Raw genomic sequence first — 18,443 nt, 5'->3', positions numbered from 1 at the left:
ATGGGGGGCCCCCGCCCGGGGTGTCTGTGTCCACGGGTAGGCACAGCCTGTGCCCACTCCACTCCTCCCCCAGCCAGCCACGTGGGTGAGACCAAGCACGGCATGATGAAGTTCCGAGAGGACCGCAGCCTCCTGGGCCTGGGCCTGCCCACGGGCGGCTTCCACGATCGCTACTTCATCCTCAACAGCAGCTGCCTGCGGCTCTATAAGGAGGTCCGGGTACGTGATCCTGCCGGGTCCTGGCCTGCAGTGGGCACCCGCACCCACGCGTGCTCGGTCACCCAGACTCCAGTGTCCCCCTGGGCTTGATGGCGGGAGCATCCCCATTGTGGGGTCTTGATACAGCACAGCACTGGTTGTGGGGAGCTGTGGACTCTCAGAGACCCTCCTGCTGTGGCTCTGGCTTTGCCCTGGGGCCCTCCCAGGCCCTGGTACCTGAATGCCATTACATCAGGCATGTGCTATCCCCCCGTGCCTGGTCATGTCACCCAAAAGAACCTGCTGAGGTGACAGCCCCACGTTGTGGCCCGTGCATGCCTTGTTGCTTCATAGGCCATACCCACTGCCGGCCCACTCTGTGCCCACGCTGTCCACGTGTCAGATGTCCTCCCTGACCAGACACCATCTCCATCCCAGTGCCTCCCCCTCATCTTTTGCACATACGAGCCACATCCCGCCACGCACCACAACACACACCGTCCTAGCCCTGGGCCTCCTTCGTCCGTAACCCTGATCCTCTATCAAACAGAGCCAGAGGCCATGGAGCGGGGCCCCTGAGACCGTGAGTAGCTCCGGGTCAACTGCCAGCTGCCTTACACCGCCTGGGGGCCAAATGAGCCTGGTGGGAGCACAGGGTCACAGCCAGAGCTCCTGGCCATCTCCAGGCATGGTTTCTTGGCCTCTACCTGGGGTTTGTGGCCTAGGCTCCTGCCCTTCTCATCACCAGCCCTGTCCCAGAGTCCTTCGCCAGGGTCCCCCATCAGTGCTTTCGAGTTCTCCAAAGGACTCAGCTGTGGAACCAGTTAGTGGAGGCCCGTAGGAACCACCCTCTTTCCAACCCCGGAGAGAGTTCCAGTGCTATTAGAACATCATTGTTACTTTCCTTATCCTAAAACAGGAGAGCAGGACTACAGAAGCTTGTGGTATATTCCCCACTGGCAGCTGGTTGCCAGCCTGTGTTTACATACCCGGAGAGAGGGAAGCTCAACCTCTCCTCTCTGGGGGGCTGCCCTATCTCTAGAATAATACTCCTGTCTGGGAGAAAGACCTTGCTCAGGTTCAGCTGAGACCTGCCTCCCACAATACCCCTGTGGACCCCAGCTGTGCCTTGGGTACCACAGAGTGCAGATGCTCTGTGCAGATGGTCAGCAGAAACATGTTTCTATGCCCAGGGGTTCAGCCTGAGCTCCTACCAGTGTCTCCTAAGGACATCTGAAGAGGCCTGGCTGCCATGGAGGGAGCAGAGCAGATAGAGCAGGACCTTCGCCTCCCTCTGTTTGCTCACTGTATCTCTGTTAATGCAACCTGGGCTCCTGCTGACCCTTGTGGGTAAGGCCTCCTCTTTGCTCTTTTGCCTCCATCATCGTTATCACTTCCTTACTTCTGTGCCTTAGCCCTCTAGTCAGTCCTCCTTGCTTCTGGGATGCCTTTTTCCTGGCTCCCTCCCTCTAGGGACTATTTGTGTGTTGACAGAGAGAAGGGAGGATGGCTGGGCCACCTGAAAGAGCATCAGCGTCTGCTGATCCCTTGACTTGGAGGAGGGAAGGCGGGAGAGCTAGAAGGAGGAAGCAGATCTCATGTCTGTGGAGCCAGGCTTTGTGTCCGGCCTTTCCCATACTGGGACATGCAATCTCTCTGCTGTCCTCTGGGGAGGGGCATTGTCCCCACTTCACAGGGAGAAAGCAGGCTTCAAGTGCTTTGTCCAAGGCCATCTCTAGGCGGTAGACTGGGTTTCAAATCCAGATTTGTAAGCCTCAGAGCTCCAGCTTTTTACCCCCTGAAGTACAGGGGCAAAGGCCTCTGCAGCTAGGGCTGGTCAGTGTGGGCCCTGGCGGTGCAGTCCCGGGGCAGCCAGCACCAGTCTCATAGGAGCCAGTAGTGAGCTGCTTGTAATCCTGGAATTCGCTAGTGTGTGGGGCAACAGGAAGGAAGACTTGAATTTGGAACAACCCCTGGCAGTTCAGGATAGGTGAAAACCCACGCCTCATCCTGGGGTCTCCCGTTGTTAAAGACCCTGAGGCACCTGGAAAGGCACATTCTAGAAAGATCTGGGTTCTCGCAGAGGTCTTTGAGCTTCGTTCCCTGTCAGTGACCTTATACCTCGGAAATGCTGGGAAGATAAGCTGCTTGATCAGAAGGTTACATTGACTGACGCACCCCTTGCCCCCCAGAACCCCCTCAGCCTCCCGGTCTTGGCCACGCTCATGTCACACACCTGCCGCGCATACGCCACGCTCACCAGCCCCTGGGGCTTGAGGGCGGTGCTTTTCTGATGCTCACAGAGCCACAGCCTGGCGTGAACGCCTTCATTCCCACAGTTTTCTCCTCGCCCTGCTCCACCCACTCTCGGTTCACCTTGCTCCTTGATTTTAGTCCTCATCCCTTCACACCCGCAGCCTGACTTCTTGAAGCCTGCTGCCTGCTTTCATTCCCAGCCTGTTTCCGTCTGTGCCTGCAGCCCAGCCTCCCCCGCATCCTTTCTCCAGTCATGCCCGGAGCCGGACGTTTTCCACGCCGACAGCCTACGTTCTCTTATGATCTCTGTCTCCGTCTTTCCATTCCCGCTGCCTGGTTTCTTCCAACCTCAGTCTGGTTTTGTTAGTGCTCCCAGCCTTGTGTCTTCCCTGCTTGCACATAGGCATCTCCCCTGCTGTATTCTCACACCTTGTTCCTCTCATATCCACAGCCTGATTTCCCTTCCCTCCGCCCAGTTCAGTTTCCTCCCTGCCCGCAGCCCCGCTTGTTCCTGGCCCTCTTGGGCACCATTGTCCTGCTATATACAGGAGATATAGGGCTCCCCAACCAGAAGCCTGGTCGTTAGGGGGACTAGGGGTGAAAGCGTGATGAAGGTTCCTAATAAGCCCCTCCTAAACCACAAGCCTGTGACAGTGCCAGAGTCTCCACTGATCCCCAGTCAGCCCATCCTATTGCGACCTCACAAGGAAGTCCACCAGTTCCCAAACGCTCCCGCTTCCTGCCCATCCCCTAGGTCCCCTCTTTTTGTTCCCGCTGAGGAGCCATGCCTGGGGGTGGCTGGGAGCAATGGTGGGGAACAGAGCAGAGGTGGCTCAACTTTTGACCCCCAGTTTCGGTTGTAAGTGAGTCCCCCCTCCCCTGCCATCCACCCTGGTGTCCCTGCTGGTACCAGGGTTGCCTGGTGGGGGCAGGGCTTCAAGCAAGTGGCTCCCAGAGCAGGAGGAAGGCTCATCAGCTTGACCTCTAACTAACTGCTTCCCTGGAGGTCATTGCTCCCATTCCCCTGCCTCTGAGCCAGCCTGCTTCTTCCAAGCCCAGACCCATATGCAGAGGCGGGGACCAGAGGTGAGCACGTCAGTGATCTGGTGCCCCTCCCCAGTACATTGGTCTGCTGCTTCCTGACCTAGACCATTGGGAAGTTCTTCCTGTGGTCTACCGAACAGCCATTCTGCTTCAGCTTGAGTCATTAGTCTTCACTTTGTGGAATCAAAGAATCAGTAACTGCTCACCCCACAAGCCTTCTGTTCACACAGTCAACCCTGGAGCCTCCGCAGGGCAGGGAGGGGTGAGGAATAAACGACCTGAGACAGACAGACACAAGCAGCCAGCCGAGGTGCTCAGCTTGCACACGCCCATTTAGTTCAGTGCCAGAGGGCGATGTGCCGCGCGCAGATGTGTCCCTCCACAGACGAGCTGGATCAGCTGCTGCTGCGCGTCAGTTCTCATCGGCAGGGCAAGCAGGCAGGGACCGGGGGCGCTGCTGTGGACAGCTGCCCGGGACTGAGGGTTGACTGTCTGATGCTGCTGCAGGGAGAGAGGCCTGGGGGCTCTGTTGGGCTGGATTATGATCAGGGAGGGCTTTGTCAGGAAGGCTTCCCAGAGGAGAGCCCCTGTGCTGGGATATGGAGGGGCTGGGAGAAGGGGGAGGGAGGCACCCAGTTGGGAGACCTGCCCCAGGGCCCACCCCGACTGGCTGAAGTGCCCGCTCCCTCTGCCCTCCCCAACCCAGAGTCACCGGCCTGAGAAGGAGTGGCCTGTCAGGAGTCTCAAAGTCTACCTGGGAGTGAAGAAGAAACTCCGGCCGCCCACCTGGTGAGCTGGGGAAGTGGGTCTGTGGCGCTCAGAACTGATGGGGGAGACGCGGCTGAGGGCTGTGAACTTGACAATTTTCAGTAGTTCTAAAGTTGTGGTCTCCCAGACCAGCAGTATCAGCATCACCTGGAAACGTGTTAGAAACCCAGATTCTCGGGCACCATGCCAGCTGTGCTAAATGATGGATTCTGGGGGTGGGGGCAGCAGTCTGGGCTGGTACAAGCCATCTTGGGAACTCTGATGCTTGCTCATGTCTAAGAACCTTTGGCCTGGATGGAAATCCAGTTAGTCACTGAGTAACTCTGGGACCTCTGTGTGCCTCCCTTCCCACATCTGTAGAATGGGAAAAATAATGGCACACCTGTTCCAAAAGGTGGCTGTGTTTCTTCTTCTTTTTTTAAATTGAAATATAGTTGAGATGTTTGTATGTTTCAAACGTTGAAAAGCGATGCACAGCCACTACCATTGTTACTAATTACAGTCACTCGACTTGGGTTTCTGGCATTCTCCTCTTAGCCCCTGGCTGTGCCTGCTTGTCTCTGGGGGATAGGGCTCGGGGGGTAGGCAGCCAAGGCCCTGGGAGGCTGGTGGGGCGGGGGCAGCTGTGAGAGGAGGAGACAGAGGCTGGGATGTGCTGTGCCTGCTGAAGGCCCTGAACTCTGCCCCCAGCCCTGGCCCAGGCTGCTGGGCTGTGAGGCCTGTCCGGGTTGTCAAGTGACCCCACCTGCTCCTTCTCTGCAGCTGGGGCTTCACGGTGATACACGAAACGGAGAAACACGAGAAGCAGCAGTGGTGAGTGAGGGTCCCAGGCCGAGGAGAGGTGGTAGCACGTCCCCCTGGACTGGGTCCCCTCACTGTCCAGGTCTGGGCCCTGCCCCTGAGACCCTGGGCAAGGGAGCAGGGCAGGGTGTCCCTGCTCAGCCGGGCCGGCCCTGATGGTGTCCAGATCTGCGCCCCACCCTGCAGGTACCTGTGCTGTGAGACACAGATGGAGCTCCGGGAGTGGCTCGCCACCTTCCTCTTCGTGCAGGTACCAGGCGCGGGGTGCAGGGCGGGGGTGGGGTCCCAGAAGGTCTCCATTACAGAGCATGTGTGTGTGTGTGCTTCTTCACTGTTCAGGCCACTGATTGCTTCAGGATTTTGAATTGCTTTTAAGGCATTTGTATGTTCGTTCTCTTATAAACCCTTCCTGGCACCTGCTGTGGTCCAGCCTGGAGCCAGGCATGCTAGAGACATAGGGTGCAGGCCCCTGCCCTCGGGCACTCACTCCCCACGTGGAAAGGAAAACAGATCCAGAAGGGGCCTGTTAGAGCCGAGCGCTTGGGTGACAGGGAAGCCAGGGACACTACCTCGTGGAGGTGGTGGCAGGGTGGGGAAGGCAGCAGGAGAGGGTATCATGGAAATGGAATCTGTGGGGATCAAGGAGTGGTCCCCAAGCAAAGGTAGGGGCAGGGGGGATTCTAGGCCAAGGAAACAGTTTGCTCACAGGCATGGCAGGACTGTCCAAGAGGGCATAAAGGGAGAAGCCTGGAAGTGCTAGACACTGGTACTGAGAGGTTGCTGGGAGTCAAATCTCAGTCTTGAAGGCCACGCCAAGAAAGCTGAACTTGTCAGTCGTCTTGTAGGGAAGGATGGACTGAGGGCTGAGCCTGGAGGTGAGGGGTCCCGTGAGGTGGCTGCTGCAGGGGGCTATGTGGGAGCCGGTTGGAGAGGACTTGAAGCCAGAACAGGGCTAGAGGGGTGGGCTGGAAAACAGGTGTGTTTTTGTTTTTGTTTTGGCCTCACGGCATGTGGGATCTTCGTTCCCTGCTGCTGCTACTGCTGCTAAGTCACTTCAGTCGTGTCTGACTGTGTGCGACCCCATGGACTGGTGCCTACCAGGCTCCTCCATCCATGGGATTTTCCAGGCAAGAGTACTGGAGTGGGGTGCCATTGCCTTCTCCACTTGATTCCCTGAGCAGGGATCAAACCCTACATTGGGAGCACAGACTCCACTGGACCACCAGGGAAGTCCCCAAACAGGTTTTTTAAATGAGAACTCAGAATCGTTTGGGGAAAAGGGAGACAGGAGTGTACCAGGGCCTCGGGTTGAGCTCTTGTAGCCCTGAGCTTCCTGGTAGTCAGCGTCTAAAGGGAATCAGAGTGGATTCTGTAGCTTTCTGGGTTTCTGGTGAAAGGAAGCAGGCTTGTTCCTGTAGAACTGTTTTCTTGGCGCTGCATTCTTGGAGTGGTTTGCTTGTGGGCCTGGAAATGAGAGTTGTTGAGTAATATAATTGCCTGGGCTTTGCCGGAGACACAGTCATGTTCTCTAGCAGCTGCTTCTCATATCGGCTCGGATCAAAGCAGAAGGTTTCACCTCAGATCATAGCCGAGGCATTTCTGGGAAGGGTGGGTGGATCCAGAGCCGAGCCCGGGCCCAGCGGAAGCCGAGCCCAGGCCCAGCGCCCCTCCTCTCCCCTGCCGCCCAGCACGACGGCCTGGTGTGGCCCTCGGAGCCCTCACGCGTGTCCCGGGCGGCGCCTGAGGTCCGGCTGGGCAGCATTTCATTGATCCCCCTGCGAGGCAGTGAGAATGAGATGCGCCGGAGTGTGGCTGCCTTTTCTGCGGACCCCCTTTCTGTGAGTGGCTCTCCATCCCTGTGTGCAGTGTCTGGGGACCCAGCTTCTCCCTGACTTACCTTTGTTCCTCCTCTCTGAGTGCCCTCCGGCCCCATCCGCCCGTCCTCATTGGGAGCCCTGACAGGCCCCTTGGGTTCACCAGGTTCACCAGGCCCCCTTTATTGCTGGTCCCTGGCCCCCTACTCCCTGTGAGTCTTCACAAATGTGTTCATGGAATCTGGGCTTCTCTGCCTTCCCACAGCTTCTCCGAAACGTCTGAGCCCTGTTGGGACTCTGCCATGCCACCGCCGCCGTGAAGCCTTCCTGGGCAGACGCCCTCATGCCCTGCGTGCCTGGCGTGAGCCAGCAGGGGGCGCCTGAGGAAGCCACATCTCCACGCCCCTCATCCTGACTGCAGCCTGGGGTTCCCTGGCCAGGACATGGCAGGGCAGGCAGCAGGGTCTGCCTGAAGAGGAATCCCTTACCTGCTCTGTCCAGGTGCTCAGCCCTCCTGGCCTGCTGTCCCATAGGGTCACCCACCCTGACTTTGGAGGGGTTGGAAAGATGGGCATCTGTCAGAAACCCTGGCAGGCTGCTGTCCTTTCAGAGGCTCGAGGTCCCGAGGCCCCCGCTGGAAGGGAGCCCACCCTTTGGCCACAAACTCCAGAACAGCCGAAAGTGGATGCTCTGAAGGAACACTCAGCTGGGGTGGGGAGGGAGCTCTGGGTAAATGTGTACAGGGCTGAGAACTGGACTTAGGGGACTTCTGCCCCTCCTCTGGTCTGGGCTTACTGGGAGGGCCCAGGCTGCCCGGTGCCCCTTCCCCACTTTGGGGACCTTTTGATAATATAAATATATCTGTATATTTTATCCCCTGGTGCTGAGGTCTGTAATTGGTTGTGGGTTTCCAGTATCCCAGGGTAAGAGGGGCCAGGAGGTCCAGAGGTGAATGCCTTGTGCCCCGAAGCTGGGGACCTGGCCCTGCTCCCTCTAGGCTCTCCCCTGTTCAGACACTCTCCGCCTGCCCCAGGCAGAGCCCCGGCCGGGCTCCGGGCCACCCTCATTGTACTCCTGTGCAGCCAGGCTGGGAATTGCGGGTCCTGACTCTGGCCAGGACAGACCCCAGCTGGACTCGCCCTGCTGTGCAGCCTGATTCTGAGCCAGGGGTTGGGTGTGTGGCACATGAGTGATTCAGGGTAGCTTGTCAGCCCCTCTAGAGACACAAGGTCACAGAGGCACCAGAGCTATATTAGGAAGAAGGGCCTCAGGTTACCCTGGGCTTCTGTGCATACCCCTCCAGAGGTGCCCTGCCTTGGGCCAGGAAGCTGCCCTCACTGGGCACTGCCTGACCGTCTCCTCCAAGAAGACAAGGCCCTGGCAAGTGGGGTGCAGAGACGAATTTGGGACTCCCTGGGAAGGTGCCAGACACCACATTGCTGCCTCTGCCTAAAGCCTCATTACCATCCTCTCTCCGGGGACCAGTGGGCAGACAGGCTGACCTCCCAGCCTAAGCCACTGGGGCTGGGCAAAGTGGGTTGGGGTGGGTCAATCACATGACTTCTGACAGATCCGGTTCAGTGGGGAGGCCTGGGTGTGGAGGGGGGTCTTGGGGACCTGGACTCCAGGCTTCTTGTTCCTGTCTCTTGGGAAGGGAAAGTGGATGCCAGACTGAAATAGGTTCTCTGGCAACTTTTGTCTTAGGTGGGCTGCTCCAGACCAAGCTGGCCATCCTACCTGCACCTAAGATAAGACTCTTGTCCAAGTGCTTTGGGGCTGGAATTCTTCCCTGGATCTGACCTTGGACTGACCAGCTAGCCCTGTGCCCCAGAGAAAGGGTGGGTGAGACTGGAGGTACTCCCCTGCTAGGCTGCCAAGTGTCATTTACCCCAACTCAGGGACAGACAGGCTGCAGTGACTGCACTGGGCCACCAGAGGGCAGCCATGGACAACTCAACACTGCTGGTTCCACCCAGCACAGACTCTGGAAGGCCCTCTTGTGGCTGTCGTCTGTTGGAGTGTCGGGTGGGACCTGGCCCTGCTTTTGACCCTAGTGCTGGTGATATTCTGGAAGGCAGCACAATGGAGGAAGTGCTTTGGACTCCCAGGCTTTTGGAGTCCGAAGGAGGGAGGAAAGGCCTTTGTGGGTCAATGCCTGTGTAGGCGCTATCCTGGCAGAGGAAGAAAGGCCCAGAGAAGGGAAGCGACTTGTGCGAGGTCACACAGCTCTCCTGAATCAGGGTTGTGATTCATTTCTACCGCCCCACTTTGGGAGATTCTCCTTCCTCCACTCCTGATTCTGACTCTGCTGTCCCTTCTCATAAGTGGCCCCATTTGTCTCCTGGGGAAGGGGATCTGAACTGTGTAGAGTTAATGATAGCTTAAAGTACTTTTCCTAGGGATCAGGGATGACATCCCAATAGGAGCCTCCGGGGCCTCAACTTGATGAAACATGGCAAAGACAGCAGTATTGTGTGGATTAGGGCAGGAGGCTCTGCTGGTCTTTGTCACAAAGATTTCTAGAAATGGGGCCCCTTGGGGCCTTAGATGGTTTGTTCACATATTATTTGAAGTTGGATTGAGGGAGATGAATATAAGGAACCTGGAGCCAGACCTGCCAAGGTGTGGGCAGCAGCTCTTGGAGAGGGAGGAGGCTTGCTGGAGGAGGAGGTGCCCCTAAGTTGGCACTGAAGACCGGAAGCCTTGCTGGGTACACATAGTAAGGAGGGGGTGCAAGTTGGGATGGGGGAGGGGGACAGGCCTTTGGGGTCAACCCAAGTCTGGGCCTAACGGCAGGAAACCATGCAGAGCCCTGGGAGAGAAGGCTGTGGCATGTCAGGTTTCTGGGGTGAAGGCATTGTAGATGGAGAGGAGGCTGAGCTGGGGGAGGGCTGGGAGGTGGGGTAGAGTGTCGGTCTCTCTTTTGCCTCCTTCCTGCTCAACCTGTCCACCCTGCAAAGTGTTCAGCAGCCATCCAGCTGTCAAGGGCCTCCAGGCCTCAGGAGACCCCTGGGCTCCACAAGAAATCAATGGGGTGGGGGAGGGGAAGGTGGACTATGCCTCCTCCTTGCTTCCCCCTGAGCCCAGGGATTAGAAGGGGGGTCTGGAGCTGAGGCCTTCTTTCCCGGCCCCATGCTCTTGCTCCCAAGCCCCCTGCCCACAACTGGTGGTTTTGAAAAGCATGGGTGCAGGACTTCTCTGGTAGTCCAGTGGCTAAGACCTCGCACTCTCAATGCAGGGGACCTGGGTTCGATCCCTGATCAGGGAACTAGATCCCACATGCCACAACCTGGCACAGCCAGATAGATAATAATAAAAGCATGGGTGTGGATGCCAACTGGGAAGATGCCAACACTCCCGTCTACACACTAATTTTGGCTGAGTTCCCAAGATCTTGGGTCCTCAGTGTTCTGTTCTGTACTTTGGAGATATTAATAGCACCCACTAAGGGGAAGACTAAATGAGCTAATAAGTGTGAAGTCCCTAGCACTGTCCCTCAATAATCCCCTCCCAGATACATCTGGAGAGATATCATGGCACCCAGAGTCCTTGCCAGGACCAGCATGTTTTCATTCCACAAGCTTTTCTTGAACACTTACTGTGCATGCAGGGCTTCACAGAACACCAAAAAGCTGGAGCGGGTGAACAGGTGGGGTGGGGGAAGGAAGAGCTCTTCTGGTTGGGGGAAACTGATCAGGAAGACTCTGAGGAGCTTGGAGGGACAGGTGCTGTTTCTGCAGGTGGAGTTGAGAGGGAGATATTTCTGGGAGAGGGATTGGCATGAGCCACAGGCAAGGTGATGTGGCCCCACAGTGAGCCATCTGTTTTGAGTGGAGCCTAGTGCACCATGGGCACTCTGGGACCTGTCCCCCTGGCCTCTGGTGTTGGGATCTTCCCCAACCAGCTTCCCTTCACTCTGTGACTTAAGTGACCCAGTCTTTGATCTGAGGAGAGTCTGTATCATACTCATAAGTGTAGCTGGCATGAACCTCCAACCTCTCCTCCAGTATGACACCTCCTTCAGGAAGCTGTCTTGGATTGCACCTCCATCATATTGCACTGTGCGCACTTAGGGTGTGTGTATGCACCCAGACTGCTGGAATCCAGCTAGAGATTGGCCAGGGAAGAGCTGTCAGGGACAGGGTTTCCTGGTCAGCCCAAGTTGGTTCAGCCCTAGGATGTTCCCCTCTCCCACGCCTCTTGCAGCCTATGGAAATTTCTTCATTTTCTCTGCCCTGGTTATAGCTCCTACTGCTGTATTTATCACCCTGGAGACACAGTGGCACGGGCGCACACAGCACACACACACACACTGCCTGCACACCTCCTCCTGAACTTCCCAGACACACACACGCGCGCATACAGACTGCACGTGTGTGAGCACCCCCACACACAAAGCTCTCTAGGAAAATTGCCCCCCTCCCTCCTGCCCTTCCTCCTCCTCCACTCTGTCCTCCCACCACCACCCACCTAAAAACACTGAGACCAAAGAGATGGGCTGGATGGCGCCTCCCACCGCTTGCCAGCTTGGGAGGCACTTCCCCCTTCGTGACTGCAGTGAGTTCTTCCCCACCACCCCACCCTTCGCCTAGTCTCCGGCTCTCCCTGCCTTCCCCCATCTCTGCCGTTCCTTTGTGTGTCTTCCTCCACTCGGTCAGAGTCCCTCTCTGTCATTCCTCTGACCCTCTGAGCTGGAAGGTGTTCTTCCTCCCTGCCCTCTGTCCTGAGTGGCTTGTGGCACTGATGGAGAGAGAGCCAGGCTCGCAGGCCCCAGGGCCTAAGCTGCCTCAGCTCCTGTCACTTCCAGTTCCTCCTCCTGGGTGAAGGGAGGATTGTGTGCCTAGCACCATGGAGACCAGCGTCATGGCAACACAGCCCAGGTGGGCGCAGCCTTCCTCCTCCAGGGTCCTGTGGAGACCCCAGGAGGAGCTGCCAAGAGGCCCCAAGGAGGTGGGCCTTGTACTGGTGCCCAGTGCTGGCTGCCGAGCCCGCCTCCAGCTCACACCACCCCCAGATCACCGGCATCCTGACCAACTCTACTTCCACTGCAGCTTCCAGTGCCACAAGCCACTAATCCCAGTGGAGTAAAGTCTTTTTGCAAATATGAACTCCAGAGCTGGGGATCTTGTGGGCTCATTTATAGACTAAGGGCCAGAGAGGGCAGGGGCTTGCCCAGGGGCACACAGGTCGTCCGCCAAGCTCCTGTCTCAGATCTCAGTTCTCTCTGGCCTCCCACCTTGCACTCAGATCAGCTGTTACTGGGGCAAAAGGGTCATTTCAGCCACCGGGGAGGTCTCCAGCCAGTCCTTAGCATTGGCAGTAAGAATGATGTAAATAATGCTGCTGATAAGCCTTTATGAAGCACCCACCACTCCTGGGCTAAGGGTTTGCGTGTGTCATTTTATGTAATCCTTGTAACGAACCATATGGAAAAGATACCTCTTGTTCTCATTATATCGGTGAAGAGACGGACATAGACTCAGGAGTGTCAGGTGACTGGTGAGCGGTAGGGCTGGGACGGGAACACAGGTCCTCTCCAGCTGGGCGGTGAGCCAAGGCTTCATGCCTTGTGCCCTCCCCAGCAGGCACTCTTTTCCAAATCAGTGACAAGCTATGTTTCAGTTCTGTCTTTCCTTCTGTAAAGAGTTCCTGGGGGAAGATCTAGGGTTTAGTCTAGGTCTGGCCTTAGGGTCTTTACACGTCAGGAGGCTTCTTAGGTGATGGAGAGGGAACAGAGCCTTCCTCGCACGCCCTAGAGAAAACCTCTCTTGCAGTACAGCAATGCATAAACTAGCTTGCAGTCTCCAGGTCTAAGTCGCTAAGCTGCTAAGTCGCTTCAGTCATATCCAACTCTGCGACCCCATAGACGGCAGCCCACCAGGCTCCCCGTCCCTGGGATTCTCCAGGCAAGAACACTGGAGTGGGTTGCCATTTCCTTCTCCAGTGCATGAAAGTGAAAAGTGAAAGTGAAGTCGCTCAGTCGTGTCTGACTCGTAGTGACCCCATGGACCCCATGGACCCCATGGACCCAAGAGTACTGGAGTGGGTTGCCATTGCCTTCTCCGGTCCTTTTAGAGTCCTGTCTAAACCCAGCTTGGAACCTCAGAATGCAGGAAGGAGACCCTGCCTCCTGGGTCCAGACTCAACTTCTCTCCCGACCTTGATGGAGTCACGTTGCAGCTGCTTCCCTCTTAGCTTATGTAATCATTCAAATATAGCAGCTGCCTTTATCCCACTGAGTCACACCCCCTCCTCCCCCCCAACTCAGGTGCAGGGAGTTAAGGGGAAAGAGGTAGATCAGGGCTGAGTGGGTGGCTCAGGGCCTCCTGGCAAGGACAATCCTAGTGTGCTGGGTTGGAGGGTGGTGGAAGTGAGGGAGCTGGGCCAGGGCCTCAGCAGTTCCAGAGTTTGAAGCCACAGTCATTTCTGCTCTGACCTGTGTCTGCTGAAATGACGTGTTCCTGGGGATCCCTTTCCTGAGTTATAAGCTGTATCTGCAGACTTCCCTCCCAGCCCTCAGTCTGGCTGAAAGCGGGAGAAGGAAGATTACAAGAGGAGGAGCTAGTCTGGTGGGGCAGTGACCAGGAGTCCTTGATCCTAGGCCCAGCCCTGTCCTTTACTCCCTGCGACCTGGACCTGTTTCTGCCCTCCCTCACCTGTTTCCCCGTCTGTACAATGAGGGATTGGCCTCTGCTGCCTCTAGCATCTTGAGCTGCCTGATCCACATCCCAGGAGGTGACCTCAATCTTAGGCAGAAGGCACTGCCAAGTGTCTGGTTCAGCCCCATGCCAGGCTGACTTCCTGCTCTGCCTTTTCTCTGCCCACCCTAAATCTGCCCATCTTCCCTGGACCAGTTCAGCATTCCCGCCCCATCCATGGGCGGTCTAGGTAGGAAGGGAGGCTTCTGAGAGGGGCTGCCTCTCCCTTCTCTAAACTTTCTGTCTGTTCCACCGCTTTATCCCCCTGCCCAGCAGACATGGAGAGCTTACTGCCCCCCTCCCGAGGTCACTCCTTCCCCCATAGGGCACCTCTGGCTGCTCCGGGAACCTGAAGTAGGCCCACAGTGCCTCAGCCCTCATTCCTGCATCCCCAAAGCCACCTTCCTGAAATGTGGAAGAAGCCATTCCAGAAGCAGTGGTGGATTTTGTTCGTTTATGCAAAGGCCTTGTCACCACTATGTGGTGGGGTCTGTGCTTAATGTGACAATGCAGGGAACTATGTCAGGCTGTTGCCAAGGACATGGTGCACCTCTCACCATTGTCCTTGGAGCCACAGGTGGCAGCTTCTGACCGAGGAGGAGAAGCACCATGAGATGTTTCTCTGTGAGGGCTCCCCCACTCCCCTGATGGGCTCCTGTTGCCAAGACCCAGATGTGGACATCCTGGCTCCCAGCCAGAGGGAGTCACCCAGGGGTTTTCAGGTCAACCCTCCGTGAAATCCATGTTCCACCAATTACCAGCCTTACCCTGGAGTGAAGTGATCTGTTTCACACTCCACAGCCTCAGTCTTCCCCGGCAGGGAAGGTGGATTCCAACAGAGCAGGTCAGTAAGCACCCTCTCCAAACACACACCACCTGTGTCCCCACATCCACCTGCAGCCTCTTTTTGAGGCTCCAGTGTGTCCTGGACCGAGCTCCGAAGTGCCCCGTCATATTTCCACACTCTCTTTGTGTCGCCTTCCTACTTTACTCCATTAACATTTTTCAGTAGTACCTGGTGAGGCCATTCGAAGGCAGGGGCCCAGTGCCAGGGTGAAAAGGACTGCTGCCTGTCCTTGAGGAAGATGAGATCCAGTGGGAGAAAGGAGGTGAACCTGAGCAGAGGAATGAGATGTTGGGACAGGTGGCAAGTCAGGGGGGTGAGTCAGCCAGGCCTGCCCTGCCCAGAATCCAGGGATCCCTCCTGCCTATCATCCACTGTGAGTGGGGGTAGGTGTGTGTTGAACTTGCTCAGAAAGGCTGGGCCAGGATTTTGCATGGGCAGAGAAAAGGAAGGTGAGAGAAAGGGAAGTCAACCTAGGAAGGGAGACAGACTGTACCAAATCAAGGAGGAAGAAAGGACCAGCGTGTCCTTAGGGACCAGACCCTTCTCCACTTGGAGCAGATGATGGAGGGGTCAGCCAGGGTCGATCATGAGAGCCCTCAAATGTCAGGCTGAGGAGCTTGACATTTATCCTGAAAGCACTAAGAACCAAGCAAGCGTTTTGAGGAAGAGTCATATGACCAGCTGGATGTCTTAGGAAGTCAGTGCTTTTGACGCTGGGTGAAGGTGGAATAAAGGGGTTGAGTTGGAATAAGGGGCTGGAGAATGATAGGGAAGGGGGGGAAGTAAGCTGGGGCTCGGGGCAAGGAGGGGTAGATGGAAGAGAGGGAGATTTGACAGAGGAAGTGAAGGGGAGAGAGGGAAGAGGCAAAGCGACTTTGAAGTTTCCAGACCGGGGATTAGACGTTTACTGATGCCTTTGATAGAGACAAAAGATGTCAATATTGGATATAGAGTATTGTGAGTGTTAGGGCCCTAATGAGATGTTCCCAGATGCATTCAGTGGGTAGCCACGCTGATGGTATAATGGTGAGCATAGCTGCTTTCCAGGAGGTAGCCTGTACTGGACGTCTGGAGCTCCAGAGAGAAGGCTGGCACTCAGGGGTTGGTGTATTGGGGTGGACTTCATGCTCCGTGGGGGTGAGGTGGAGAATGAGGGGAAACAGGGTCCAGTGCTCCAGTGAGGGGGTGAAAAATAGGAAAAATCAGTTAGTGAGACAAAGGAGAGGCCGGCTGGAAGGTGGGAGGGAAACAGCCACAGGGGAGGGGCCGGGGAGGACACAGAAGAAACGGCTTTCTTAGGCAATGAGGAGGTAGCTGGAGCCTTTGGAGCCTGCAGTCCTTCCGAGGCGGTGGGCGCGCGGCGGAGGCCGAATCCCAGAGGCTGTATCCTCCCATCGCTTTGGGCGGCCCCCCGCCTCTCAGGAGCGTCCTGCTTCCCCTCACCTTTCTCCAGCCCCGCAACAAGCCCCCCAAAATGGTGTATGCTGGCACACTACGGGCCAGAGCCTGTGAACGCGACACGCGCCGATCAGCACCATGGAGAAAGGCGGGGGCGGGGCCTGCTGTGGGGCGGGGCTTCGCCGTAATTGCGCTGGGTCATTGGTTCCTGCCCTGGCTGGTCTAGAAGGCCGGTTCTAGGTGGAGGAGAGAAGTGCAGGCCCGGACAGTCTCAGGGCTTCTCCCTTTTCCTCACTTCCCCGCTCCCAACACTGCCTTGCAGCAACCCCTACCCCAACATTTGCTGCTGTTACTCCCTTGGCCCCATCAATTCAACCTCTTTAGGAGAGGGAAGCGGAGGGAACTATGTACTGGAAACTCGATGGACACTCCCCAAACCTCATAACTCTTTGAGTCACTCATCATTCAGATGAGAAAACTAAAGTGAAATTCAGAGAGGTGAACTTGCCCAGGGCACATGGCAGTGCTGGGGTTTGAATTCCCGCCTGCCTGGCTCTAAGCCTTGGAGGGCCCATGGTCCTGAATCTTGCACCTCATTACTACAGACTCCTTACTTGTGGGACAGCTGTGGAGGCTGGTGTGGTAGTGGGATGGGGAGGAGACCCTCCCTGCCACCTGACCTGTGTGAGCATAATCCCAGGAGACTTTTGAGGATGAGGACTCCACCATCGTTTCCAGAGCAAGAGAACAGAAAGAAGGCTGAGGGCCAAGTGAGGCCTCAGTGCACCTGCGCCCCTCCGGGAGGCACCCTCCTTTGAACTCCTCTGACTCAGCTTCTTCCCGCCAGGATCCTCAGGGCGTGAAGGAGAGCTGTGAGAGGCCAGGACTGGACATAGTCCAGGGCCTTGGCTTTCTGAGCCCATAGAATGCCTTCCTGGCTGGCAGGTGTGGAGGAGCAAGGCCCTAGGGATGGGCCTGGCTGAGGACGCAGTTTGCCCACAGCTTTCAGAGATCTAAAATTCCACCTTCTGAGGCCACAATGTGAAGCAAAAACTCCCTCACATTTTCTTTCCTAACACTTCCTAAGCCACAGACAACTGCCCTCTGTAGCACTCAGCCTGGGCAGGCCTCCTGCACAAGCCCAGTCATTCCTGTCCACCCCCCACTACTGTGCACCCCCATGCCCCTCAGCAGGGTCAGGTTTCCACTCAGCCTCATGGATTTTTCTGCCTGGAGCTTGGTATGTGCAGCAGGAGTTACTCCCCCCACAGCTCAGAGAGGAAGGGTTAACTGTTGAGGGTTACGTATAACTCCTCTATCTTGGAATACACCCCCTTTTCCTGGGGCCCTCTCCTTGCCTTAAAAAAACTCAGCTGAGAGACTTCCCTGGTGGCCCAGTGGCTAAGAATCTGCTCCCAATGCAGGGGGCCTGGGTTCGATCCCCGGTCAGGGATCTAGATCCCACATGCCACAACTAAGATCAAAGATTGAAACTAAGACCTGGTACAGCCAAATAAATATTTTTTTAAAATCCAGCTGATGTCCTCTCTTTTGGAAATGCTTGCCAACTGCTGGGCTCCCCCTAGGCACCACAGACCTTCCTCTCTGTCATACAGCCAAGTACCCCCTTCCCCTTGCCTGGGTGCTTCTCCAAGGCAAAGCACAATCTGAATCATATCTGATGAGATTGGCCAGTGGTAGGGGTTTGTGAATAAATGAGGAAATTAGTGGTGGAACCAGGACTTGAACCCCTATCTCCTGCCTCCAGTTGTAGAGCTTTCTTTCCAGTTATTCACCTGACCCTCATCCCCAGATCCCATCCTGGCCCACAAGAACTGCACATGCCTCAAAATCCCTCTTCCTCACACCTGTCTCTCTGGGCTCCTCTGTCAGCTTCTCTCTCTGTGTCTCCATTTCCATCTCTGCTTTTTTCCCCGGTCTATGTTCCTCTGTGTGTGTTTTTCCCTATGCCTCTCTGATCTCTTTGTATTTCCATCTTGATCTCTATGAGGCTCTGATCGCTGTCTCCTCTCCTTGGTGTGTTTCTCTGCGCCTCCCTGTCTCTCTCTCTCAGTCTCTCCTTCTGTGTGTGTCTTTCTTTTCCTCCCTCCCAGCCAGTCTCTCTACCCCTCCCTCCTCTCCCTCTCCGTCTGGGTCTCTCGGTTCCTCCTCCCTCCTCCCTCCCCCTTCTGCATTATCAGACCTGCTCCAACCTCCTGCCAGAGCCAGCCTAGCGGCAGAGGCGGTGACAGCGGGAGAAGCGGGAACTGCCAGGGCAGCAGGGCTGGATTGGGGTGTTGAGTCCAGGCTGAGTCGGAGACAGGCCACTGTTCTTGGTCCCCGTGCCTGCTGGGCCAGGCGCCCTGCCTGGAGCCCCGGGCAGGGTGGACAGGGTGAGGTGCCACTTTAGTCTGGTTGGGGAGGCAGACGATGAGGAGCGATGGGGCAGGCATGCGGCCACTCCATCCTCTGCAGGAGCCAGCAGTACCCGGCTGCGCGACCGGCTGAGCCGTGAGTACTGTTGAGGGGCTGGGGTCTGGGTGAGTGGCTCAGGAGGTGCTGTGGACTGGGTCCTGGGAGTCCCTCCAAGGAGCTGGGGTTGGTGTGGAGCTGAGCCAC

The 18,443-nt window shown here is 56.7% G+C and overlaps 1 protein-coding gene across 1 annotated transcript in view; it reads left to right on the top strand.

Annotated features, from left to right (window-relative positions):
* The window catches only part of ARAP1 (ArfGAP with RhoGAP domain, ankyrin repeat and PH domain 1), a 35,494-nt gene extending 27,740 nt beyond the window's left edge, over positions 1-7,754 (top strand). Inside the window, exons 26-32 of the mRNA XM_010849499.1 lie at positions 74-219; positions 749-781; positions 4,205-4,287; positions 5,029-5,079; positions 5,254-5,317; positions 6,756-6,905; positions 7,147-7,754. Coding sequence (XP_010847801.1) covers positions 74-219; positions 749-781; positions 4,205-4,287; positions 5,029-5,079; positions 5,254-5,317; positions 6,756-6,905; positions 7,147-7,164 — 545 coding nt within the window. The 3' untranslated portion in view covers positions 7,165-7,754. The remainder of the gene's footprint in view (positions 1-73; positions 220-748; positions 782-4,204; positions 4,288-5,028; positions 5,080-5,253; positions 5,318-6,755; positions 6,906-7,146) is intronic.
* The last annotated feature ends 10,689 nt before the right edge of the window (positions 7,755-18,443 follow it).

This window comes from Bison bison, unplaced genomic scaffold (genome assembly GCF_000754665.1).
Source record: "Bison bison bison isolate TAMUID 2011002044 unplaced genomic scaffold, Bison_UMD1.0 scf7180017864284, whole genome shotgun sequence".
NCBI classification, from domain to species: Eukaryota; Metazoa; Chordata; class Mammalia; order Artiodactyla; family Bovidae; genus Bison; species Bison bison.
The sequence above is the reverse complement of the archived record's forward strand: the minus strand, read 5'-3'. Positions and strand labels throughout refer to the sequence as shown.